Here is a 27,209-nt window from a genome sequence, read left to right as displayed (position 1 = left end):
TGGAATTTAAAACATTTCATACTAAGCTGCATTTTTTATAATCAAGCTGTGGCAGCATCATTCACTTTCACTCTCCTTTAACAAGCATTTATCTATGAGGCAACCCCTCCAGATACTGAGGATTCAATGGTGAAAAAGATAGTTGCACCTGGTCCCTCACGGAACGTACATTTCTGTGCCTGCACACACATAGTCCAGTAAAATGCAAATTCTCACTGTGTTCTAGCTGATCTTTGACTCTTATGTCTCATTGTACTCGTAACAATTCTAAAATAGTTTTCAGGAAATTTAGTTATCTTAGGTCCTGCTACTAAGAATAGGATTAACGGTTCAAATTTTTTTAAATCCAAGCAATTATCAGCCTGCTTCCATTGCAGTTTCCAGGTTGTAATAGCACTGAAATACATGAGGTTCCCTGAGTGGTCCAAGCCCTGTCTCAATGTCATATGTTGGTGCACTCTGCTGCCCCTTTCAGGAATTTACAGTCATCCTTTGGTACCCATGGGAGATTGGTTCCAGGACCCTCACATGTGGGAGCCCATGATTGGGTCAACAAATTGTAACAGACCCCAGCTGCCTGTCACCTTTAAGAAGAACACATGTGCTTAGCAACTGCTTTGCAAGCTGGCGCCTGTGCATCTGCACTCCTGTCTCCTTACCCTAAAAAGCAGAGACAACACCTTGCTTGCATAGTTGAGGTTTTAGATAGCAAAGTAATGACCCAGGCCCTCAGCTATAAACGCTGGGTGTGCCTCCTGTAGATAGTCTATTACCCCAGACAAGGAACTGGCTGGTCTGATGGTCTGCTTTGTAATTAACATCTTATATATAAAGAATGTACCTTGTTCCCCTCTCCCCATGGCTTCCCTAAAGATAAACTAAGCCTTTGTACTTTGTGATTTCAACAACCTCTATCCCATCCTGTCTTTCCCTAAGTGCCTGCATTCCATCACACAGCTGCTGGTGATTTTTCCTTCGATTGTACACAATGAATGTGGTAGCATTTCAGAGGCTCGTGGACTCCCTCTCACTACTGACTTTCCACAGAGTCTCGAGTAATTCATTCTGTCTCGGTGGGACTTCTTCCGGACAGAACCCACACTCACAGATGCCCACATCCATGGCTGTTCAAGGTCCTTATATACAAGGGCATAGTAGCTGCATATAATCTGTGCTCAGCCTCCCGTCGTGTATTTTAAATCATCTCTCGATTACTTATAATAACTAATACAATGTAAGTGCTATGTAAACAGTTATAAATACAATGTAAATGCTATGCAAATAGTTGCCAGCACTCTACAAATTCAAGTTTTGTGTTTTTGGAACTTTCTGGGTTTCCTTTTCAAGTATTTTTGGCCTGCATTTGGTTGAATCCACAGATGTGGAAACTGAAGATTCTGAGGGCTGACTTTCCTCTCTAACTCTCCTCTTTCACCTCAACTAATGAACTCTGCGTTGTCAATCATCACAGTCATCCTTATTTGGCTTAAATCCTCTGGGAAGCCTTCACCACCTGCAAGGCTGGTTCGGCTTCCCCACTGAGACTCCATCAGGCCTTTACGTTCCGCTGTAATTGTTTGCTTCTTGAAGTTATAGGATATACCTTGTTCTCCATCATATATCCAGTAAGCACTGTATTAGCCACATATGGGGTGGCCAATGTAGAGTTACTGAATAAGTAAATAAATTGCTAATTCACTTAGGGAGTGCTTCCGGTATCAAGATGTCCCTTTGTTGTTTCCTAGTATCTGTATTCCCAACCTTCTTGGTTTCCATCAACTTTGCAATTCCTGAGAGTTTGCCCAGCTACCTATCTTGCCTTGTCTTCAGTGGATCATTTTTACTCCCTGAAGTTGACATTCATAACCACACCCAACTCTCAGTCATCACTCTCCATACCTCCCTTCCTCCAAGCATCCGTGTTTCAGGGTTACACCCACCTAGGCCTTTTCCTAACGGTGCTACTACACTCCTTCTTCAGTTAAAGTAGTAATATTTCTTAAGTGCCTGTTGTGAACGTGGCATTGTGCTTGGCACCCTGCATACAAAGACAAATAGGGAAATGTCTGCTCTTGGAAAGTGCATCGCGTGCCATGTGCTTCTTCAACTTTACACCCACAGCTCAGGCCATTTGTATATGATGGGGGCCAGGCGGGATGGGTCATAAACTGGAGATTGGTTCCCAAACAAGCCTTCAACTCCTCTATTCTCTGATCTCACGTCTTCCTCCTTTTAACTCTCAGGTGCCTTGTCTGTCCTGTTCTTCCAGGTTGGTCATACCATTTCGGGACTTTTAACAGACCACATCACTCTCTAATCTCTTATGCTTTTTACTTTGACAAAGTACTTCCTGAAACTGCTATTCCATTTGATGTACCTCACTCAGCTTGTTGCTGGAACTCGCAAAACCTTAAGAAGCCCTTATTAGGTATGGTTCAGCACCTAGGGAATGAATACTCTCCTGGCTGTCTTTCAAGAGTGGGCTCAAACACACAGTTCTACCATCCCAGAGACAAAGGATGAGCTCCTCAGAGCCTTCTCAGCAAGCTGCTCCCAGATGGGAAGTGAATTCTATCTGGCTGAAAGTCTGCTAAAAATCTCAAGTCATCAATATTCCTCAGGTGACTATGTTCTAAAAGTAGAAATTATAAATTAGTAATTCAAATAATATACCCCACTTAAAAATAGGCAAAGGATATAAATTGTCAGTCACAAAAGAAGAAATTTATATTGCCAATATAAGGAGATTAAAAAAGTTCAGCCTCTGATCCAGCCATTCCAGTTATGGGTAGCCATCCAAAGAAAATGAAAACACTAATTTGAAAAGATATACGCACCCCTATGTTCACTGCAGCATTATTTATGATAGACAAGACTTAGAAGCAATCTGAATGGCCATCAAAAAATGAATGGATTTTTTAAATGTGACATAAACTGAAATATTACTTAGCCATAAAAAGGAATGGAATCTTGACATTTGTGACAGCAAGACCTTGAGGGCATTAGGCTAAGTGAAATAAGTCAGAGAAAGACAAATACCACATGATCTCATTTATGTGTGGAATTTTTTAAAAAAGCCAAGGTCATAGATACAGATAACAAATTGGTGGTTGCCAGAGGTGGAGGAGGTGGAATGATAGGCAAAATGGATAAAGGGAGTAGAAAGATACAAACTTACAGTTATAAAATAAGTTAAGTCATGGAGATGTATTGTACAGCATGACAACTATAGCTAACAATACTGTTTGCATATTTGAAGGTTGCTAAGAGAATAAATCTTAAAAGTTCTCATCACAAGAAAAAAAATTCTCTAACTATGTATGGTGATGGATGTTAACTAGACTTATTGTGCTGAACATTTTGCAACATATACAAGTATCAAATCAGTACACTGTACACTTGAAACTAATATAATGTATATGCCAATTATACCTTCATGGAAAATGAGTGTGAGACAGACTTGGCAACTTGCTTTTAATAAATAGAAGAGAGCAAAAGTGATGGACTGTCACTTCTGTGATTAGGTTGCGAAAGGTTATGCCTTCCAACTTGCTCAGACCCTCTTGTGTTTCCATGAAGCACGTTCTAATTTGGAAGAACTCCATGCGACAAGGAACTAAAAAGTCTTTGGCCAACAGCTACTGAGGAACTGTGACCCTCAATCCAACAGTCTGTGAGGACCTGCATCTGGTCAACAAACACTGAATTAGTTTGGAAAGGATCCTGCCCCAGCTGAAAGTGAATTCCATCTGTTTAGGAGATCCTGAAACAGAGAATCCACCTGAACCACACCCAGGTTCCTGACTCCCAGAAACTGTAGATAATAATGGCTGTTTTAAGCTGGCAAGTCTTGGGGGTAATTTGACATGCAGCAATCGATAACTAAAACAGACATATTTACAACATTATCTCTGAGCAACGTGATTATGACAACAAGAATTGGTAACTTTGGTTCTATATTCAACAGCTTTATCACTGTTTCTCCTTCCTGAGTTTTTAATCTGATTCCTTTTTTAATGTTGTTTTATAAAGGAATTTCTTTTTTAAGAAGGGGTCATGTGTGCTATATTTTCTGAGCTATAACACAGGAGATTATCCATCTTCAATCTTAATGCTTGAAGGACAATTGGGGTAATTATGAATATTTTATTTCTATGTCATATTTCTATATTTTCCCTCAGAAAATCATAGCTTATCATTATGTCAATACCTTTGCCTCCTTCTCAGTCATCTTCTAATTGCTTTCCTGTTTTTGCTCTTCTTTATTCCATTTTATTTGATTTCCTCAAGTCTGTGCTCTGTTTCTAAATGTTTTTGCTTCTTTTGTTACTTTCAAAGTAGCTCTTCTCTGTAATAATAGTTCTTTTCCTTTTCTTTTTTCCCTCTGAGCTTTACCAGCTTATTTTTCCCTTTTTTGCTGTCTTTTCAGTTTTTTTATTTTCTATTGTGTCTATTCCCCCCATGATCGTAATTCTTAGTATCTTCTATGAACCATGCTTTGCAGTTTCTCCACATTTTGGGATAGACTGCTCTCCTGGTAGAACTTCACCATCTGCATTTTGCATATATTCCTTTCTCCTTCATTTTGTGTCCCTGGGCCTCTGTGGTTACAGAATGCAGGCAATTCTATCTGGAGCAGCCACTGTCGCCCCCTGAGGGGATGCTAGCAGGGGTGAGGTGGCTCACGGTCTCAGTTTGGGCTGGCCATCTGAGAGTCTCCCTCACTAGCTCCTCCATGTCCTCCAGCCTGCTTGCCCATCTCTTTTTTGCTTTTGCTTTTCAGACCGTCTGTATGACTCGTGGAGACCCTCTTGAAATGATAGGTCCCCTCAGATTGAGGTAGTTCACACTGCTCCCCCTCCAGCCCTCATCCAGGCTTGTCCATATCAGCGAAGACTTCTCTGTCCTCGGCTCCAGTTTCCCTAACCTTTTACAGCATTAGACTGGGATCTCTGAGACACTCCTCTGACTCTCCAAGTTTTGTCTCAGCTTCCATATCTATTAGATAGACGGTCTGAGCTCGTTTCAGCATTGTGACATCTGACTGTCAGGAAATTTGCACCTTGCCATAAGACCGAGGAGGATACATGTGGACACGCCATCTCTGTCATCCTGGTCCAACACAGCAGGTATTTTTCACAATTTATAGTTGGGGGTTCTGACTCTTTTTTTTTTTTTTTTTTTTTTTTTTTTTTTTTTTTTTTGCTTTCAGTGGTTTGCAAAGGAGATATGCTGTTAAAAATGTCTGTAGCGGCATCTCTAATTAGAACAATTGTCTTCCTATGAAGCTGACATTATATCTTCCCCTGAATTTTCTTCAACAAAACAACCTCAGCCTGACCTTCCTTTTTTCTGGCTTCTTCAAGGTGCTCACTACTTATCTCTGCAAAATATCTCAGATTATACTCCAAGTCGGTCCTTATTTTTTCGTATGTATGAAAATTAGAACTTAATCCCCACGGATGAAGGGACCACATCAGTTGACTTACCTCTTTTCCCCAACTACCTTGCAGAGTACCCAGCAGATAATAGGTGTTCAATCAGAACTCTGAATGAAATGATGTATTAACTCATAAATGTAGTATAAACTGACTTCCAAACAAGGTTATATTTTTAAGGGTAGCTAATGCATATCAAGATATGTAACTTTGAAAAACATTTTAAAAGGGCTATAAAATAATATATATATTATGTATATGGAGAAGCACAGAGTGAATGTGCCCTAATGCCTTCAGAATAAAATTGAATTAAATAATTAATTAAATCTAACTTAATTTAATTAATAAATATAAGATAAATTAAATTAAATCTAGAGGCACACTTGGAAGATTACTTATACAGAGTACACATTTCTAAAAGTTAGGGTAAAATTAGAAAGTAGACGTCAAAAAGTCAAATAAATGACAGGACAAAGGCAAGAAAAGTGTGTTAGAGGTAAAATGGAGGAAGGAAAGAAAGTTGTATGGATGTGAAAGTTTGCAAAGTATTTTTTGTCTGCTTTTTTGGTTTGTTTCTGCAAAAAAAAAAAGTGAATTTTAATGTGTTAAAAGAATATGACTAAAGGAAGTTTTGATGATGCCTTAAAATGCCAATGCTGGATTTATGCATGATTCAAAATATGCTTTTGAGTTTCAGAAGAGAAAGATTTAGTTCTCAGTGGTTTAAATATTTAGTTTTCCTACCATTCAGACAGACATTCTGAGAGCAATTTAAAAGCATGACATTAAAACAGTTTTGAAAAAATATATATATATTTTTTCTATTTAGGAAGGCATATTTGGTATTTCAAGATTTGAAAGGCAAATAACTTAGATTTCCAAGTTTAGTTTTTTATAGTGCAACCATATGACAAAGCTCAGTCTTTGTGTGTAATAGGATAAAATTTGGGCTAATGCCTGAAGTTATTTTAACATATTAAGGAGAAATAAAGAAGATAATAAATTACCAATAGACTCAGCAAACTATGCTATGGCTTAAAGGCTTATGAAATTCAAATTTTAAAACTCTAAAGATTATGATAATCTATGCTAACCTGTCATTGTCATTACAATCTTTGAACCTAGAAAACAGGATAATTCTAGTTTTGCATTTACAAAACTACTATAAGTCATAAATATCAGGCATTTCAGTAAACCGGATGGCATTTTAACCCAGTTCATATGTAAATCTTCATGGCAGTACAACATAGGTATCATTTAAACAAAAAGAATGATGTATTTTCTCCACCATGTAATATGGTATGTTTAAATAGAAATGAGAGGCTCTATATGAATAAATTATCAGTGTTTTATTATAAATATTCTTCATCAGTAATATTCCTACATAAATACATATTACACTTGGTAACTATCATTGACTTCATAACAACTGAAAAAGACTACCAAAAATTCAAGGATTCCCTACTTTGTCCTATACTACATTAAATCTTAAAAACAATGATTTTAAGGATAATTGCCCTAAAAATGATGCTTTTAAATAGGAAAGTTGCTATTTCATATAAAGCTTCAGCACAGATCAAAGCATACCTAAGGTTCATATATGGGTACAGCTTCCAAAGATATTTATCAATGATTATGCATCAGAAAGGAAAATAAATGTTAATACAAGTATGGCTTAACACCTTAATGCCCACGCGGTTTGTCAGAGCTGCACCTGTCTGGAGTGAGGGGCAGGGGGAGGGCAAGTTTCCCCTGCTACCCCAGTCTCTGTGGCTGGACTAGTAATAAAACTGACACAAGACTGATGAACAGGACAACAAGGAACAAATTGTAACTTGTGCTCATGGAGACTTCTAGAGACAGAACCGAAGAAGTGGCCAGAGCAGGCAGCTTGTATACTTTTTAGACAAAGAAATGATACATTTGTGAGAAAGTGACAAGAGAAAGAAACTTACATTCGGGGTGCTTAAATCGCAAGGAAGTCTCTAAACAGAGTTTAGGCTTGGGGTAGTAAGTTACAGAAGGAACAGGGTCTGTTTATACAGGCTTCTCGGCCCCAAATACCCTGTCTCTGGAAACAGGGGGTCCCTTCTACCTCAGAGGCAGAGAAGGCACCTTCCACATGGGAGATTATTTCCTGCTTTAAGGGGAACAGAGGAGGGTCAGAGCTTCCTTTTTGTATCAGCTGCTTCTCGAGCAACTTCAATTCAAAATAATCAGTGTGCCACGGTGGCATATTTTGAGGAAGCCTGCCCTGAACCCCAGTGACCTAAAATAAAATAGCCATGACATATAACTTAGACTGGAGACATTCCAATGGGTAGGGGAAACCGTTACACAATTTATAATTAAAGATTTTCTTTAAGCTTGTGGCTAAAGACAAGTTTTCACTTTTTCAACCGTGTTAAGATTTCCTCTATGAGTTTACATGAGTGTGGGGTAAACTCAGTTCTTTGCAATGAAACAAATAATAGGGGAATTTCTCAATTTAATTGTGACCATTCCAACACATCTCCTTTTACGTTTGAAAGCCGACTTTTATTCATAAAACATAATAAATCTCTCCGTGTGAGTCCTTGGAATTCTCTGCAGAACCTGACTTCTTACTGACTGCTGCTTTTGTTGGGGACAGATTCCATTCTTCCTGCTCGTTTATGCTGACATAGTTGAATAAAAATTATCATGGCGATAGGATTGGTTCTCTGTGCCTTAACTAAATATTGGAAAAAGCCACAGAGCACAAAATGAAGGACATGCTAAAAACCTACAAGTGGTACAGGGACAGATGCCAGGACACACAGAATTTTATGAAGTAACTAGCTAGAATAGTCTAATATTTTTGAACCATAATAAAATTATCTGTATTATTATTTTGTTAGTAACAAACGACAGGCAAAGATAGGAAGACATTGTATGAAAGTCACTGATTTAGTCAAAACATTCTTTTCATTATAAAATTAGAAATGCATAAAAAATGGAGGAAGAAAACTATAACTACTCCCATTCAACGTCCTTGTCTTAGAAGAAATCTTTCATCTGGCAGAAGGTGAAAAAACTAGTTTTAATTAAATAAAATCAGTGCTGATTCAATTTCAATTTATGTTATATATCCATATTCAGATAACTTTTTATTACCCTGCCCTATTTTTAACCATTCATTTCAGGTATAGAAAGTCTAACATTTCAACAGAAAAATTTTCATTCAAACACACTGATGTTTTTAGCAATATACCTGGAGTTTACATGGTGAGGAAAACTTGTGGTCATGTTATCTTTGTTGAGGTGAGTTTTTCCTTTTTAAAATTTTGTTTGCTTTCTTTTTATTTTTTGGCTTGTTTGGTTTTTCAGTATCTAAAATAGTTTTGAATAGAGGCCAAAGCAGACCTGCTTCATGCTAAATTTCAAATTACACTGAAGAGAGTAATTGTGTGTATATGTATATAGTTATTACATTAATATGATATATTATAATATTATGTTAATATTATATATACTTCTTTTCCTTTTATCAGTTGGAAAATACATCTGAGTCTTCAGAGAATCTGATATACAGTATTAATTTTGTTTCTAGAAATTTAATTAGTCTAGTAATTAGCTACTAATGAAGACATACTAAGAGACAATATGGTTAGTGACAAAGAACTTGGAGCGGTGCTCCTATGTTTGTACCAAGGCCCACCTCCCCCAACATACTATCTGATATGACCTTCAGGCACTTAGTAAAATTCTGTCTCATTATTCCAATCTATAATAAAAGTTGACGTATAATGGATTATTGTGAGGATTAGGTACACGAATACCTGTAAAATGTTATTACTGGGACATTCTAAGTGCTAAATACATTTTAGTCATTATTAAATCTCCACTGTCAGTTTTCCTGGCTCCCTGACCACACAATCTGGTCTGCAGAAGTATCTCATACAGGTAGTGCATTTTTAAAAATTAAATTTCAATGCCTTTTGGCTGTCTACATATTCTCTAATGCACCAATCCCCACCATTCCCTATTGTCCTGTAATAGTATATTGCGTACATCAGTGTAAACCTGTCAGTGTTAGCAGCCTGTCCCCGAGGCATTTGCTTTCAGAAGCTTTTGATTAAAGAGTATGTATCTGTTCTTAACTGTCTTCACTTGCTTTATAGGAGAGTCTTTGTACCTTACTGTCATCAAATCACTAGAGCTGTTCTGCCTGGTGGAGATGTATCATATTTTTCTGTCAGTCTGGTCTAATGAAACTGGAACCCAGTGTACTCCAAAGTTGGATATTTTTGAACTGCAAGCTCTAAGAATCTCCATGAACATTATTTCTACTTTCTCTCAAAATGTACATCGAATTGTAGGACAGGATGATCAGCAATATAATCTAATAATGCAGTGGCCGGCATCCTTTCAGCCTTCTCAACACGGATATGAGGAGTAAGTCATTGTGGGGGGAAAGAGTGGGGAACACGTTCACCATCACTGTCCACACTGACGACACAGAGTGTCACACTCTAGATAAAGTCATTCTACTTCACCTCGTATTTGGAGACACTTTGGGTCTAAATTCAGATTAAAGTTCTCAGAGTGGCAAACCCTTTCCTTTGGGAAGGAGATACCTGGTTTTCAAAGAAAAAGTAATATGTGGGCTACAGTCGAAGTAAGCCTGAAAAAGCTTGCATTTGAATATTACCTATTGAATCAGAAACTGAAGATAATGAACAAATTATCACCTATGAAGTTACATGAAGAGCAAATTTGGGTTAGAGGCAGTTAATATTAACATTAGGTACACAACACATACATCTCAAGAAAACACTAAAAACAGGGCCTAGAATAATATACAGTCATTAAAAGTGATACTGCGGCTGCTTCTGCTTCCTGATATTACAAGACTGTGTTATTTGGATCAACCTTTTAGCTGAAAACACGAAAAATGCTGGGTAAAAAATAAACACAAAATACCCTAACAATCCTTGCCACCTAAAAATCACTAGAGATAGGGTTGGCGGCAAGGTTTCCTTAAAGGTGGAAAAAATAAAAATAAAAATCACTAAGGAGCTGCAAATACAATGGGGAACTTTGAAATTTTTATCAACAGTTATCTCTGGATGATGGTTTTATACTTTGACTTTCATTGTTTGCCTAAAAGTGCATTGTTTTTGCAATAACAGAAACAAATAAATTAGAACAACAACAAAAAAACTACTCCCCAGGAACAGAAAATAGGGTTTCTAGAGAGAAGAGAGGTTGGTAGAAGGATGTGTGTCAACCATGAAAATGGAAAATGAATAGCCTCATGGAGAGGAAGACATAGAAGCTCACTGAGAAGGAAATACTTGGAAAGTGGCAATGCTGCAAAGGACTTCAGGGCGAGTGTGGACAGCAAATTAGATAGAAGCTTGCAGTGCGATGTGCCAAGAAGGAGCGCCAGCGCTATTTTCAGCTGCAGAAGCACAGGCACCATGGCACAAAACAAGGATAGGCCGCCTCTTTTTATATATATTCGGAAAATCTGACTGTAAGGAAACAGTTTTATATCAAACTACTTTTAGCTTAAACTAGGTTCAAGGAAGAAAATAGCCACCATGACCTAAAAGTGAGTATGGTGACATGGAATACTCCAGCGAGATCACTTCTCACTCTTGCTTCTCAGACGGCATAGCCTCTGTTAGTGCCGGCCCCAAGTTTTACCAAGGGTGAGGTAAAAACATGGGTGTTGGAACATTCTTCTGCAGGATCCTTCTCAAAAGAGACCTATCACAATAGCCATGAAAGATGCAAAAACAAGTCTGCATGGGTAACTTGCATGCCCTCAAAACTTCAACTTATCAGAGAAAGCAAAGTATAGGAGTAATAAATGTAGGGGAAAGGAATCTTGACACAAGGCTGGCCTTTAAAAGGAGATACACTGCACATCTTAAGTTGGACATTGTGAACTTAAGACGTCCAAAATGGCACGCAGAACCTAGATGTCAATTGGTCATCACATTCAGGTAGGTGATGCGGACTGCACGTTAGGTCTATTGATAGCCTGGAGCTGGGCTGGTAGAGGGTAGGATCCAGTGTGCTTAACGGAAGTTGGTTGGTAAGAGTCAAGGACAATTAAGGCAGGCAGATTGACTTGAGGGCAGGACTTCAGATCCAACAAGGTATCAGGGTGCTGTATATCTTGCAAGAGATTGAAAGGCTTGGCCAGATATATTGAAATCCCTCAGATGGTATAAATAAAATGGCATTAATTGAAAGACTATGGAGGGGGGAGGGAATAGCTCAAGTGGTAGAGCACGTGCTCAGCATGCACGAGGTCCTAGGTTCAATCCCCAGTACTTCCGTTAAAAAAAACAAGATTAAATAAACTTAATTACTTACTCCCTCCAAAAAAAAAAAAAAAAAAAAAAAGAAAAACTACTTATAGAGCTTTGGGCAGAGCCAATGGAAAACAACAGTAGCAAGGGATGTTGAGTTCCCCAGAGAGTATCAAGAGCAGGAAGCTGTTACCACTTCTAAGTCTAAAGGAAGAAAGGGAAGAAATAGTATTATCGAGGTCCAGTAAGAGCTGCAGAGATGGAGGAGTGGCTGCCTGAAAGAGGCTGGAGCTGTGACCAGAAACAGTGCCAAAGTGGAGAGGGAAAGAGCAGGAGAGAAAGACCTTGACCTCTTTCTCCTTCTGTCCTCTTGTCTGCTGGTGATGCCTCTTATTGGCCAAATCCAACCCAGAGCCAGAGGACTAGGGAGCCTTGGCGACAATGAGGAGCGCAAGCAGAGCGTATCGGGCACTAGTGCTTTTCGAGGAACCCAAGGTGAAGGGGCTCTATACTTCATGGGCCAGTATGGCGGAGCTGGCCTTCATTCAGTTGGTCCAAAAATAATTTAGAAATACTTCCTATCTTGTGCTGGGCTCAGTACTAGTTGCTAAGCATACAAAAACAGAAAGTTGACCGTTTCTAATGAAAGCTTTGCAGCCTAACGTGGAAGTGAAGAGAAGACTGTAAACAAAGGTAGGCAAAAAAGGAAACCAGTCATTCTTGGGTTTTGGAAGTCAGCAGAAAAGTCCTGGGAGCAAGAGGCATTTAAGATTTGAAAACTAGAACAAGGTAGTATAAAAGGGAATCTCTAGGAGGGGGAACGTCATGAGACATGAAATAGCCTTGTATCTTTGGACACACAGTAGTTGAGTTTTGGTCTGAGCAAAGAATGTGAAGGAGACCGGAATTAGAAGCTGCACAGAGACAAAGCCAACGGGCCTCCTTTGACAGACATCCCTCCGTTGGCCAGACTGCTGTAGACATACAACAGTGCTGAGCTGAGTGCGTGGATGGCATGTTGGTAACGGTGTCTGGGTAGGGTGGGGATCACAGGAACTCTCACAGAACCTACTACTGCTGTAGAGTTTTCATCTTTCAGGATAAGAGTGAGAAGAATGAGCAGCATGGACGATGGGATAAACAGACAGCCAAAAAGAAAAATAGAGTGTTCACGGGGGCAACAGAAAGGAGGAACCTCAAACACTTAGAAATCATAAAAAGATGGTCACGTTCTGAGGATTAAACTCATCTCATCAACAAATAACCAAAGGGGAAAGAATGTCTCCTCATCTCAATGGAAACACTGTTCACTTCCTTTGTTTACTGACATGGTCATCTTAGAGAGAACGCTTATCAGTGGAGGAGGCCAACAGAGAAGGGCAAGGTCTAGCAACTTGAGCATCCGTACTGTGTACACAGAACTTCGCAGGGAAGAAGGACACGGAACCTGGGAGGCATGGGTGGTGGGCACTTTGGCAGCATTCTTCGTGGGGAACAAGGAGATTCATCAGGCATCAGTGTGCTTTAATTTACGCTTGTCACAAAGCCTTCTGAGTAATAACTGGTCTTTTTTATATACCTTGAGAAAGGGAAGCCTAGCTGGGGTAAACCACTTTTTGAAAAGGTTACCAGAACATTTTGGCTAATGTATTACCCTTGTCAACTAGTTAATGGGTTTCTTTCACTGAGAATCGAGTTTTGCCACTGTGCCTTTATAATATGATTTCTTGACTTGTAAGACAGACATTTTAACTCCGGAATTCAGTCAAATTACAATTAATTCTACCCTTTGGAATCTCTTGGCAGTCCTACTCAGTTCTGCCGGCAACCACACAGCCTCATTGCCTCCATCTTTTTGGATTTTCTGCATCTTAAAATTAGGTTAACTTGTCTGCAAGAGAGAAAGTTAGGTCTTAAGTAGAAATCATGACTCTAGAGATACTTCAATAAAAAGACTACAGGCAATAGGTGGATATAGCAATGGATCAAAGCACAGTCACTCAGGCTGTAAAATAAACTTTGCTCATCACCAGCTTGGCTTCTGCCTTCCATTTTATTACAAAGAAGGCACCATAGGATGGTAGAGGGCAGGCAATTTTTAAACCTTTTTTTTTTTTTAATTTATAGGAATTTTTCCTCAAACTAAATCTCTATGGAAATTTACCACGTAAAAATATCAGGATGACGTGTGTGTTCAGGAGCAGGAAGGAGCAGCCAGGAGTTCTGTGGGCTTAATCCCTTTCAAGGCCCATTGTAACCTCAGCACACCCTGAGGATCCCCCCAGGCTGAGTTTGAGAACAGTTAAGAGAGTCAAGGAACCAGGGAAGGAAAATCAAGTCATACAGGTTCTGATCTTGGTCCCACAACAGGCTTGAGAATAGTTCTCGTGACTTCACTTCCTCATTTAATGGGAACAGCTTCCCTGCTTTTCTCTGGGTAAATAAGGAAGCCATTCTCATGATAAAACGGCCATGGGGATAACTTTAAAGGTACATGAGACACCAAACAAAAGATACATTTAGACTAAACTCCATATTTGGAAATCCAGAATCTCCTCATTGCATAATAACTTTCAATAGCTGTATTTAAAAGCCATGGTTCTAAAATTTGTAAAAAGAACATGGATAATTCCAAACACAGATTTTTATCCATTTCTAGAGAAATAACCTTTACTTTGGCTGTGGGCTAGTGAAATGACAAGTCTTTCATTCAAGAAATAATTATTGAGCATATCTTATTTGCAAAATATTATGCCAACACAGTAAACTACAGAAAGTTGCTTTGACCCCTGACTTTGACAGAGGAAAGGAAGGGAAAGGTGATAGAATTATAGAGTGAATCCATCAATTTGCCGTTAATTATTATAATGAGTCCTCATTATATTCACTACAGTCTCATTCAAAAACCTACAAGTTTGGGGAGGGTATGGCTCAGGGGTAGAGTGCCTGCCTAGCATGCACAGGGTCCTGGGTTCAATCCCCAGCACCTCCATTTAAATAAATAAGTAAATAAATAAAAACCTAATTACCTTCCCCCAAAATAAGAAAATAAGTAGAAAATTAAAAAAAAAAAACCTACAAGTTCGGTGGTCTTCCACTGGTTTCTCTTTGTGTGTGTATGATTTTGATTGGCTTTCATTCAATGAAATGAGCCATCTAATCTGTCTCTCCCCCCATCCACCACTTTTTTGGTGGGGGTCCTAAAATGTAGCTGAACCTAATTTTATACCCAGTTCTTCCTGATAAAATGATCTCCCTTTCCTTCATTATTTGGTTTATATCATTGACTATTATGGTTATACTCATTGCTTTTTATTACATCATCTCAAATACAATGAGTAAATAATCTTAACTCATACTTTACTGATTTATACGATTAAGTAAAATGTTTAGTTTAGGATGTTCCATTTAAAATGGAAACAGTTATGGAAATATCCCCGGCCAGGACATATTCCTATTCCATTCAGGCCAAGTCAAAGTGAGGAAGCAGTAGGAAAAGTAGCAGCATCTTCTTTATATCAAAGTCAAGCTCAGGGTTATAACTTCTCTAAGGGTAACCCAGTGATATCTATAAGCCAAGGCTTGAATCATAGAGCTTTGCCTTGGTCTGGATGTAGCATTGCTGCCTCATTAGAAAGGAAATTATCCATGAGGACACACAGGTATTTGATGCTTACATGAACCACTGTGTTCCAGGAAGGCAGGTGGGTCTCAGTGCTCAAGGAGTCTTCAATTCTTGGATGCCTAAGGCTGGCCTCTAGGACCATCAAACCAACACAGGATTTATCTCATTTTTTTCTCTGCTGATTTTCTGTTTTTGTTTGATGACTGGGTATAGAAATATACTGGCTTGAAAATAAATGAATCTAGGAAGTAAGTTTCCAGTTTTTAAAGGATTTTTTTTTAATCTGGATGAGACTTTGCTTTTCACAGAAAAGCAATGGCATAGCCTTAATGCGTTCTCACCCTTAAAGTGTCAAGAACTTGAACTACAGTGCTTACCCTGATGCAGCACTGCAGAGATCCTGACCCGGCTGGCAACTGCAGCTGTCCTGCATTGGGGATGCTTTTTTCTTGGAACATTCTGACATGACAGTCAAGTCAACGTCAAGTAAGGAAGATAGTTAAGGTTGCTTGTGATAGGTGTATAGCTGAGGAGGGCTTAGATGTCCATGCTGGAGAAGTGATGGGAGATGACACAGGAATGTACCACCACGTACTGGATAAATTAATGTCTTTCTCCTTTCCCTGTCTGTTTACATATTCAGGCCTGATTCACTGTCTGATTCAAGAACTAAAAATCAAGGGCATACCATATTAGATAGCATAAGGTCTAGTTACAGATCTTTCCATTATAAAAGTTTAAATTAGCATGTCAGCTATTCTTGAGATAAACAACATCACCAAAATGGGCACATAGCCATTCTCCCTGAGGAAAGCTGTGTTATGTAACAGCACCCTTCCTCACTCCTAAACTCCAGCTACCACCGGAGGAAGCTCGTTAGCAGTAAAACATGCAATAGATGGACATGGATTCCAAAGAAAATAAGATACTTAAGGAGTCAGGATATAATTACTACTAATGTTGGACAGTACTACACAAGAAAAAGTACATACTATTCAATGCTACCTCAACTGCTTGGCATAAAATTCAGCTTCTTGCTTGTTAGGTCAAGATCTGTTCCCTTCCCAACTTCTTCTAAAGGTCTACAAAAACCAGTTAGTGATACTACATCTTAACTTACTAAAAACTTCTGTCCCTGGAGGTCCGTTTCACAGGCACCAAAGAACAGAGACCAATCTGAAGACCTTAAAACTCAAGAATAACCAGTAAAACTAGGAACAGTAAGACATCCAAGCTAAAGACAACCAAAAGTTAAGCTTTCTCTTAGAAAAGTCATCATTAAGTCAACATTTGTAAAGTGTGTGCTACAGGCACTTTGGACTAGACACTGGAAAAGATGCCAAAGTAGACCCAGTTCCAGCCCCCAAAGAGCCAGAAATTTAGATGAGACAGCCTATAGCCCATATGTCAAATAAATGATTCACTGATCAAAGAGTAAAAGTGGAAAAGATGTTAAAGACCAATCAATCCAACTTCTTTATCTTGTGAAAGAGAAAACATGGTGGCGGTGGGGGGTGGGGGGTGGGGTGGTCCAAAGAGAAGTCACCTGAACTGACAGGGACTAGACTGGATTCCAAGTCTTTTGACTCCAAGCATCTAAACATTGGAATATTTTCACATTATTGGCTGACCTTTTCCCAAAGGAGATAATTATTTTTCACCAAGAGCAGGGTGGCTATAATTGACATGGCTAAAAAACCAGCTCCCATAAGAGAACTTCTAGCAATAGGGTTATCTGGGGAGAGCTTTTGATGAGTTTAATGACCCTGAGTAAAACAGGTCCTGTGGCAAAACAAACTTTTTGAGAAACATTTCCAAAATCATAACATAATCATTAAAAAAAACTTGAGCTAACCATTGAAACTCAGAGTGCTCATTATGTGTTAAATAGTGTGCTGGTTCAAGTCAAGGAAAATAAAAGTACCCAAGAAGTAACCCCTTAGGTCCCCGGCAACACCTTCCCTTTCCTAAGCCCAGGTACTGTCTCCAGCGGAACCAAGAGAGACAGCTAGCTGTGTAGCTGATGAGTTCTCCCGGTGGCCTCCCCATTAACAAATCCCCATCTCTCACCATGTCTGCTTGAGACATTAGTCCAAACAAGTTTCTAGACAGTGTTTTATCTAAAAATGTTGAGCATGGGCCACATTAGGAAATGCATCTCACATCATGATCTATTATTCAAATAGATATATTAAACTGAAACAAAAGTATGACTCAATACTTCACTACTATGTGCAACACCTTTTGGTAGTTCCCATCCCTTTCTATTCTCTTTTCTTCTCCTTAAGTGAAATATAAATGTGGGTCATGATACATTAAATAAGTTTAATGACTCTCTAGTAGATCATCACCCATTTGAGAAATGCTAAGAGACCATTCAGTCATTAATTCCACATATATTTATTGAGTGCCCACCTCAGGCTGGCACTGTTTAAAGTATTTGGAAAATAGCAGTGAATGGAGCCATGAAAATTTACATCCTTCGGGGGCTTACATTCTATTGCGGGGAGACAGATAATGAACAAGTCAACAAGTAAAACAAACTGTATGTTAGAAGCGGAGAGGGAGATGGGAAATGCTGGTGAGGCACTTGTGGTTTTGGATAGAGTGGCCAGGGAGGTCCCCTCCAAGAAGGTGACATTAGCATAAAGACCTGCAGGAGGTAAGAAAACAAGTTCGCAGATACCTGAGGAAGAGCTTTCCAAGTGTAGAGGAGAGAGACAGGCTGGACCAGAGGTCAGAGGGGCAGCAGATGCCAGATTTGTTGGACGTTGGCTGTCACTGAGTATCTGTCTGTTCAGTTTGGTTTAGGTGGGAAGCCCTCGGAGGAATCTGAGCAGATAAGTGATAGGATCTGACTTGCAATTTAACAGAATCACTCTGCTGGGTGGGACTACTGGTACCACTGTGAAGTCATACATCTCCCCTCAAAGAGCAATTGCAAAGGCCCACGATTCCCAGGTCTCTGTTTGGGACTCTCATTCCCATAGAGTAGGGCACATCTAACGTTTGTCTTCCATCCCCAAATGATCAAATCACAGTCATTTCATTAGTAATAATCTCTTCTTGAAACCTTTATAGCGAGCATCTCTAGAATCCACCTCTTACCAGCTCACTCACATTGTAACTGTGTGGCGGACTGTATTTTCCAAAGACGGCCACGACCATGGCTCCCATTCCACATGCTCCTCTGCAATGTGACTCTGCCAATCTCTCAGTTCACTGCCACTCTCTCCAGTGGTGGCATCCCACTGCCCTCCTCTGGAATCTGGGCTGGCCTTAGTGACTGGCATGCAGCCAACTGAATATGGCAGATGTGAAGCCATGTCACTTCTAGGTCTAGGGCAGCCCTGGGACTTCTGTCTTGCTCTCGTGCAATATTTTTTTTTAAACCATGATGATGAAGCAGAATAAATCCTCATTATGTTTATTGTTTGGCTTAATTTATGTGGAAGAGACAGCTGATGCTCATAAAATAATCCATTTACTCTCCTAAATTTTCCATATTCCTTTGCACTTAGCTTATGGTCATATGTCTAGTTCTGGCCAACAGAAGGTGATGAGAAGTAACTGTGTAAGTAACTGTATAAGTAGGTGTGATTTCTCTAATTAGTCTTTCTTTTGTGTCCATGGCTGGGAACTCAAAGTCTGAGAAGACAAGGTGCTGTGTGACTGGAGGTATCCTATATTCCTGAATCTCTTTTGAAAAAGCGTTTCCAGAAAGAGTTTCCTGACCCACACCAAACTGTGATATGAGCAAGAAATCAATCTTCGTTGTGTTAAGTGAAGTAGACTTAAGGCATTATTTGTTACTGCAACGTGGTCTAGCTGACCCTATTACAGTTCTCATGATCTGGCATTACAGTCACTCTTTTGCATACACTGTACACCCTCTCTCTCTCTTTTTTTTGTTTCCCCTGGGAGTTTCTTTCCAATGAAATTCACCTGAATGCCTATTCAATTCCTCCCCCAAGCAGCTATATATGGCTGGAGTGGGTACAGAGTCAGCAGCCACACTGACTGATTTCATTTTTTAATTCGTGAATGTAAACTTCAAGGGGGCCCTCGAGCTTCCTAGTTGTTCACCTAAATTTTCTTCTTTAATTCATTCTCCATTTTTCTGAAGTGACTCTTGCAAACTCCCTTCACGTTCATCAAATTTATTTTCCATTGATGACTTGCTTCCTATTTTATTGACGAAGCTGAAGCCACAGAAGAGAATTTCCACGTGGTCCCACCCTGGCATGGACCAGTCTATCTAGATCTGTCCATACATTTTGCCTTCCTTTATCTTAACTGTAGATGAACCGTCTAGGTGCTGATATAAAGTCAGTGACTTTAGCCATGCTCTGAATCCTGTCCTTGCTCTCCTCCTCAGTGACATTGCTACTGCAGCCTTCATCTCTCCGCTTTACTAGGAAGCTTTTCTCACTTGCACACCCCCAGTAGTATACAATCATTATTTCCCTTTAGTGCAAAATTCCTTGGAAGAATTAGCTTTACTCCCTGTCTTCACTTCCTATCCTCCAAGCTCTACTGAACCGCTTTAAATTACCCTCAGCACTCTTTTACAGCAGCTCTTGTCAAAGTCACCAGTGCCCTTCAAACTCCCAAATCAAATGACCACTTCTCAGTGAGCACGGTTTCTGAGCAGCTGTTGGAACAATTGATCTCTTGCTCCTTCGTGAAACACCTCCCTTGCTTGACTGCTGGGACACTGCTCTCTTTCAGCTCTCCTGCTATCTCACCCGATAGCCTCGTCTTTCTTAGTGTCACTTTCTGAATCATCTTCACCTGCCCAAGCTGTAAGCATGGGAATGCTCCCGGGCTCAGGTATTAGACTTCTGTTTTCCATCAGTGTTTATCTTTCCAGTTGATCTTATCAGATTCCATGGCTTTCATTATTAGCTATGCCATGATGAATCCACATTTTATACTTTTTAGCTCCAACTTAACAGATTTTACTTCTGAACCTGACCCATATACTGCCTTATATAGCCAACTCCACATTTTCCCCCTTGGATACTTAATAGGTATCAAACTTGGCAGATAGGAAACTAAACTCTTGTATTTTCCCCCGTGATTTATTCCTTCCACAATCTCCACAACAGCCAATGACAGCTGCTTTTGATTAGTTATTCAGTCCTCAAAGCTTGGGTCATCCATGGCTCCTCTTTCCCTGACATACCATACCCAGTCCTCAGCAAATCCTGTCAATCCTATTTTCCAATATATAGCCTGAGCCTAATCCCTTTTTGTCACTGTGTCACTGCTCCCACGCTGTTTCAAGCGTCCATTAAATCCCATGAAGACTTTGCAATAACCTCTTACACAGTCTTCCTAGAACCATTCTTGCTCCATTGAGCCTCATTTCCATAAAACCTAAGTCAGATCACATTCTGGTCTCAAAATGCCCCCAGTAGCTTACTAGTTTAAGTATGACGTTCTCAGTGCCCTACATGACCTGGCTCTACCCTCCCTCTCCCAGTACTCGGACCGTTGCCCAGTCTGCTCCAGCCACACTCCCTTTCTTGCTCTTCCTTAACTCCACCAAGTAAGATCCACCTCGGAGCCTTGGAATGGATAGCTCTTTCTGTCAGAGACACTCTTTTCTCAGCTGAGCCAGGGGTGCTTCTTCATTTTATTTAGCTCTCTGTTTCAATTTCACGTGTTTAGAAAGGCTTTTCTCTGACCACCTCTGCTCTTTATCTCTTATCCTGTTTTATTTTTACGCTTTACATCACTTATCAATACGACACAGTTTACATTTATTTGTTCATTGTCCGATGCCTTCCCCGAGCAGGCTTAGAAAGTAAGATCCAGGCGGGCAACAACTTGATTCGTTCTGTTCAATACCCTTTACTCCAGAACACAAAAATACCTGGAACATGGTAGGTGCTAAATAAATATTTGAATATATTAATAAATAAATGAGTATTGAGCTCAGTTTTGGATGATAAATAAGAAAGTCTCATATCTGGGAACCTTGGGTTCACCTGAAAAACAACAAAAAAAGCGTCATCTGCATGTGTCCAGTGGCGTCAGGCTGACTAAGGTAAGGTTCCTGGCCCTTGAAACAATTTCAGGATGGACAGCAAAAATAATAGTGAACCAAGGCACTAATGTCCCTGGCAACTGTCCACAAAAGATCAGCAAGATGCAGCAGGAGCCAGCTTGGCGTCTGTGTGTGATATTAGCCCATATTTCTCCTTCCAGAAAGAGGAAACACATCCACATAAAGCAAATGAGGTGAAAAAAAAAAAGCTGACAATGAGTTATAAATTAAATTAGTGGCCTTCTCATCAGTTTATGCTTGTATAGAGAAAGGACGTTAGGATGGAGATAAAAGAGGTCATTTTAGGCTTTTTTTTAAAAAAGTGTTTTAAGTTTGGATTTCTCTCTCTGAAATCTTTTCTAGAGAGAACGTATACCTATGGTCATCTTCTTTTCTAAGCCTAAATCTGGAGTGTGGAACTTGACAAACATACCTTTGCTGTAGGAACGCCAGGCTAAAACATAAAAATTGGTACAGGCGTAAAAAAAGGCAGGATACAGAAGTTCAGTGTGCACGCCTCCGAAATGACATTGGGGATTTTAAATGGATGAGTGGTCAGAAAAAAGAACAATCAGACGCAGCATAAAAGGAAGATAGATGGCCAAAATAGGATGGTGGAAAGCATAACACCTCAGCAACAGACCCAGCTTCAGGGATCAGTTCTAATGAGGATGAACGGTTTGAGTCTTGCAGCATAATGGAGTGAATATTCACTCCCTTATAGAAATCCTTGCAGGAAGATAGGAAGAGAAAGAAGTTTACAAAAAGAGCTGGGCTTCTCTCCCTTACAGCCGACGAAAATTGGATTATGCAGTTTTGACACCATGTAAACGAATTCATCAAAGGACTAGTTTTAACCAATGCTGTGGGTACCACCAGAAGATGAATATCTGCCCGACTCAACTTCCTGATGCTCAGTATTGCATTCATCTCACCGCCGTCACAGAGATGTGCTCTGTGTGTCTGAGGCTCTGCACGCAAGGCTGTGATTTTTCATTCTAAGGCAATCTCTCTCTCTCTCTCTCTCTCTCTCACACACACACACACACACACACACAGTCAACAAAGGAGAAATAGAGATTAGAAGGTTGAGGATAATACAAACTTTAAAGGGTTTTATAAAGGAATGATCAAATTCTAACTTTGGTTGAGGGATGAAATGAATAACATGGGAGGGTCTTCAAAATTGAAGACTGAGGAGTCCAGATCCTTCATATAATAGATGAAGAACTGGGACAAAGCGACTCTAAATAACTCGCCCAACGAAACATACAAAAGTGGAAAAGCTGGGGCGAAACCCAAGATGCCCCCATCCTGTGACCTGTCCCTTCCTGCCATTTCAGTCTTGATATCTTTACGATTAGGATCATTTTACAAACAAAATGAAACACAACAAAACCAGCTCCCCCTTGATGGAGCACATATCTTAAGTAAGTTTATATGTATGGGTCTACTGGTGTTGTATTTTCAGAACATAGCAGAAGAGTTCCTTTCAGAATATTTTATGAACCTGAACTGCAGGAATACTGAAAAGCAACCATCTACCAGGCTTTGGGAGTCAGCACTGCCCGTGTCCAGGGCTGATTTATGATTGAAAAGGTGACCAAGAGAGGAGAAAAGTGTAAAAAGTGTTATGTTTTAGGGTCTGGACATTTTCCTCACTGTGGCATTCAGTGTTATTTTTATTTTTAAGGAATGAAAATACCACTGTGATCTCACATCTGAGCCTATGATACAACTCAGCATCACTGGAGACAAGTTTTCTCCTTACGTGTATGGAATCTGTAATTCTATATGCTATAGAACTTTCCTGGTCAACTTTTCCACCACCTAATTAGGTTGCCACCAGTTTTACTACAAGTCCTCGTGGCTCTAACGTGTCTAATTTGTCCATTCATCTTTGTGAATTACGCTGTATGATTCTTATTATTATTTTAAATCAAGAGACAGCCCCTAAAATATAACAAGTATAAATGGTTCAAATCTAGGCCCATCATCATTGGTGAAAAAAAAATTTCATACAGTTCTTTAGTAACTAGAAAAACTCTTTCTGTCCACAAGATGAACATACATTTAAAGTTCTTTTGGAAATGGAAAAACTCTTTTTGTTCACAAGATGCACATGCATTTAAAGGTGATATGCAGAATGCAAGGAAGACTTTCAATTTTTTGAAGTCAGGGTCTGTTTTCTGTTCATCACTGAGTCCGCTGCACTTCACACACCAGGTTAATGACTAAAACTTGGTGATACTTATTGAGTGCTTACTCTGGACTGTTAGTTTTAGGTACATTCTATTATGTGCAAAAGCCAATTCTTTGACTAACTTCTTATCCTCATGATTATTATCATCATCCCATTATTAGCCTCATTTGATACAAGAGGAAACTGAGGCTTATACCGAGATGAACTAACAGGGCCACAAGGAAGATGGGTTTCCAGATAAATCCACTTTGCAGGGTGGCTTGCAGGAGTGTTTGTTTAGGTCAAAAGGAAAAGGGCCCAGATCACCCTGAAGACTTTCTGACCACATGTCTACGTCTTCTTTTACTTAACAATAAAACTGTAAGTTAGGGCTGATGTTAACCTGGGGAGCGAAAAGCAATTCTCTGATAGCTGAAGACTCTCCTGTGTATGTCAGTTTACCACCTCGAGGCCATTTTTACAGCTTAACCTCCAAATCGCTGCAGGTAGGGAGCTGTATCACATCTGACAGAGCTCTTTGGTGGTACCACAAATATCACCATTATCCTCTCTTTTCTGATAAGGTCCATCAATTCTGTTACTGAACTCACTTTTCTTCCCAGACCTGATCTTTTTCGCAAACACACACACGGCCTCACAGACCATTTTCCAGACCATTTATGTACATTTGGGGAAAAAACGTACAAGAAAGGGTAATCTTGACGAAAGAGACTCATGAATTAAATTCACCTGAGATAGAAAAACTAGAGGAAACATCTCTAAGTGGCTGCAGGAAATGCTTAGTTTGAATGAGGTGGGGAAATGGTGTATATCCTCTGTGAAAACTTTGAAATGAATTAATAATCAAAGCTTAAAGAAGAGGTTCTTTGAGATCAGAACATATCGGTGGTTCTCAGAATTTTCATCCCATGATATCCACTCTTCGCCACCATCAACTTGAGGATGCAGCACGAATATGAACCACGTTTTGTGTGAAGCAGGTTTTGAATTTCCCTAACCCCGTAATTTTCAACCTGCAATTTTTGAGGAAGCTGAGTAGAGAATTGCAATCATGTGACATTTGACAGCACTGAAGTCCCTGGTGCTAATGGGAAGACGGGTTGGTCAGCCTATAATTTACTGAAAAAGACGTAATCAGGTGAAACAGACACCACCCCAAGTAAATGTCACAGCATCCCACAGGCACACCAACGCAAAATTAAAACAGACTCCCACCTGAGAATTCAAGAAATGTACTACCTTGCCCCAAACCGGTAAGAATCCGATTACCACAAGGATGGATAGTTACCCATGGCGAAGAACGGGATTCCCAGCAGGGTGGAGTTGTACTTTCCGTCGGTGATGAAGAAGACCCCAGCTGCAGTGATGATAGAGATGCACACGGTGAGCACCCCCAGGAGGCCCAGGAAGGGCTTGCCCCGCAGACAGTCCTTCATGGAGCTGGAGAGGGTGGCCGTGGTCAGGATCAGCACGAGGCTCACCAGGACCTTGCTCCTGGCCAGGATGCTGGTCTTGTGAAAGTCTCTCCAGAGGCTGAAGGATGCTAAGGAGTAGAGCTGGAGGCCCCGGTGCTCCTCCTGGAGCCTCTGCATGAGCTTGCAGAACTCATTCTCCCACTTCTCCCCCAGGAGGTCCTGGGGGGCAGAGCCGTAGGTCTGGAGGTAGTAGGTGATTTGAATGGCTCTGGCTGACTTGACCCGCTGGTCCTTGCTGTTTGGCACCTCCACTACCCCGCCCAGCTGGTGTCCAATAAAACTGCTCCTCCCATCCTTGAAAACAGAAAAAAGGGGAGACCTAAGTTACCAGAGGGAGGCACACTCCAGGGAACAGAGTCTTACCCTACGTGAAGGAGCGCAAAAGGCAAATGGGTAGGCTCTAGCGATTGTGGAACTGATGTGGGTGGAGCGGCATGTTAGGAATTCATACCCAACTTTTGGGGGCTACATGGGACACCATGCAAGGTGAAGGGGATCAGAGAAGGTGCACAGGGCATCATGAACTTATACAAGACTGGCCACATGCAAAGGGAAATGTACATGAACATTATTTGCATCTCATCCACACCTTCACTCTCACCCTTTCCTTCTATGACAACTCCTTTATGTGGGATCAAGTTTAAGCATTCAGTTTCAGCCAGAAGCGAAGCCTGGCATGAGTTAACAACTTTTCAAAAATTAAAAGGATGATATATGTAAAGAAAGATGCTAAACTTACTAGGGTTAACACACACTCACAGTAACATGCATGTGAAACACACACGAAATGTTACAAACATCCATACTCCTTTATATTCTGGGGGGTGCAGCTGTGTATTGCAGAACAAATAGAAGAAAATCCTGTTTTTCACACATAATTTAATAGGGTTGAAATGTTTTCTAAATATAATGTGAGCACCTGTTCCCTCATTACAACATTCCTTTATTTTTTTTTTCTATTTTATTCAGAGGTGGTAATTAGGTTTATTTATCTATTTATTTAGTGGAGGTACTGGGGATTGAACCCAGGGCTTCATGCATGTGAAGCATGCACTCTACCACTGAGCTATACCCTCCCCCCACGTTCCCTTTAAGTAAATGCCTCAGTCGTAGGTTGGCCAGAAAAACACACTGGACAACACCCCAACATGAGACTGATAAGACCTCAGGTGGGGTTGTCGAAAATCATCTCGTTTTCAAGATTATACACGAAGTAGAGTAGACAAGATCATAAGAGGAGGGTATGTATCAGAGAGGTGATCGCTCATCTTTAAGGAACACAAAGGTGGACACTGCGTTGTGGCAACAGGTTCAGAGCAGTACTTCTCAACCCGTGTTCCTGACACTCAGAAAGAGATCGCTGACAGTGGTCGCCAAATTGTAATCAATTTGGATGTATCTCATTCGCTGCGACTGTCGTGTACTTCAGTGGCAATGGCTGTCAGATGGAATGTCAAACCCAGTAGCAGGTTGCGAGATGGAGAACAGTTCTGAAAGTGTGTGTCAGGTCCTGGAAGAGACACAGGCACAAAGGAAAACTTATGCCGTGAACAGGTGGTGTGTCTGCTGCATCAGGCAAGAATTCTGTCTTGTGAGGATGTGAAAGTGAAGAGTCAGAACAGGAAGCAGTTCTTTCTAGGATGGCAGTACAGGGGGGTAACAAACCCAACAGTGTGGGAACCACGGTTGTTTTCACAGAGCTGTGAGGCACTGGACACTCAAGAGACATGTGTAACAAGTGCTGTGGACTTGCTGAGACCAGACACCTGCATCTGAGGCACCTGTTTTGTGTTTGCTCCAAAGCCACCCTCATCCCTGAGAGTGTGCTGAAACACAAAACGTTCGAGAAGTGCACAGAGAGAACAAACACTGTAGGTAGGAGTATCAAGAATTGCAAGAGACAACTTTTGGAGTCACTCTGTGGACCCATTTCCCCCCGCATGTTAAATAAAAACGATCTTTCTATTTAACTCAACCTGACCAACTCTCAATGAAAAACGTATTTCTAAATAAGAACGTACTTTGAGGGCTGTTTTCCCCTTGGCTTGGTATATCTCCCACTTTCCACAGCATCTTTGTAATTTTCCCATCTTTTTTTTTTTCCATATAAAAATCAAACTGAAATT

The 27,209-nt window shown here is 40.3% G+C and overlaps 1 protein-coding gene and 1 non-coding gene across 2 annotated transcripts in view; both read right to left on the bottom strand.

Annotated features, from left to right (window-relative positions):
- The window catches only part of PTCHD4 (patched domain containing 4), a 178,289-nt gene that overhangs the window by 73,138 nt on the left and 77,942 nt on the right, over positions 1–27,209 (bottom strand). Inside the window, exon 2 of the mRNA XM_031688625.2 lies at positions 24,897–25,377. Within this exon, the coding sequence (XP_031544485.2) occupies positions 24,897–25,200 (304 nt within the window). The 5' untranslated portion in view covers positions 25,201–25,377. The remainder of the gene's footprint in view (positions 1–24,896; positions 25,378–27,209) is intronic.
- TRNAV-CAC (transfer RNA valine (anticodon CAC)) lies at positions 26,088–26,160 on the bottom strand. Its single transcript has one exon. It is a non-coding gene; the product is annotated as a tRNA-Val (tRNA).

Source organism: Vicugna pacos, chromosome 20 (genome assembly GCF_048564905.1).
Source record: "Vicugna pacos chromosome 20, VicPac4, whole genome shotgun sequence".
Lineage (NCBI taxonomy): Eukaryota > Metazoa > Chordata > Mammalia > Artiodactyla > Camelidae > Vicugna > Vicugna pacos.
This window is presented reverse-complemented; position numbering and strand designations above follow the sequence as displayed.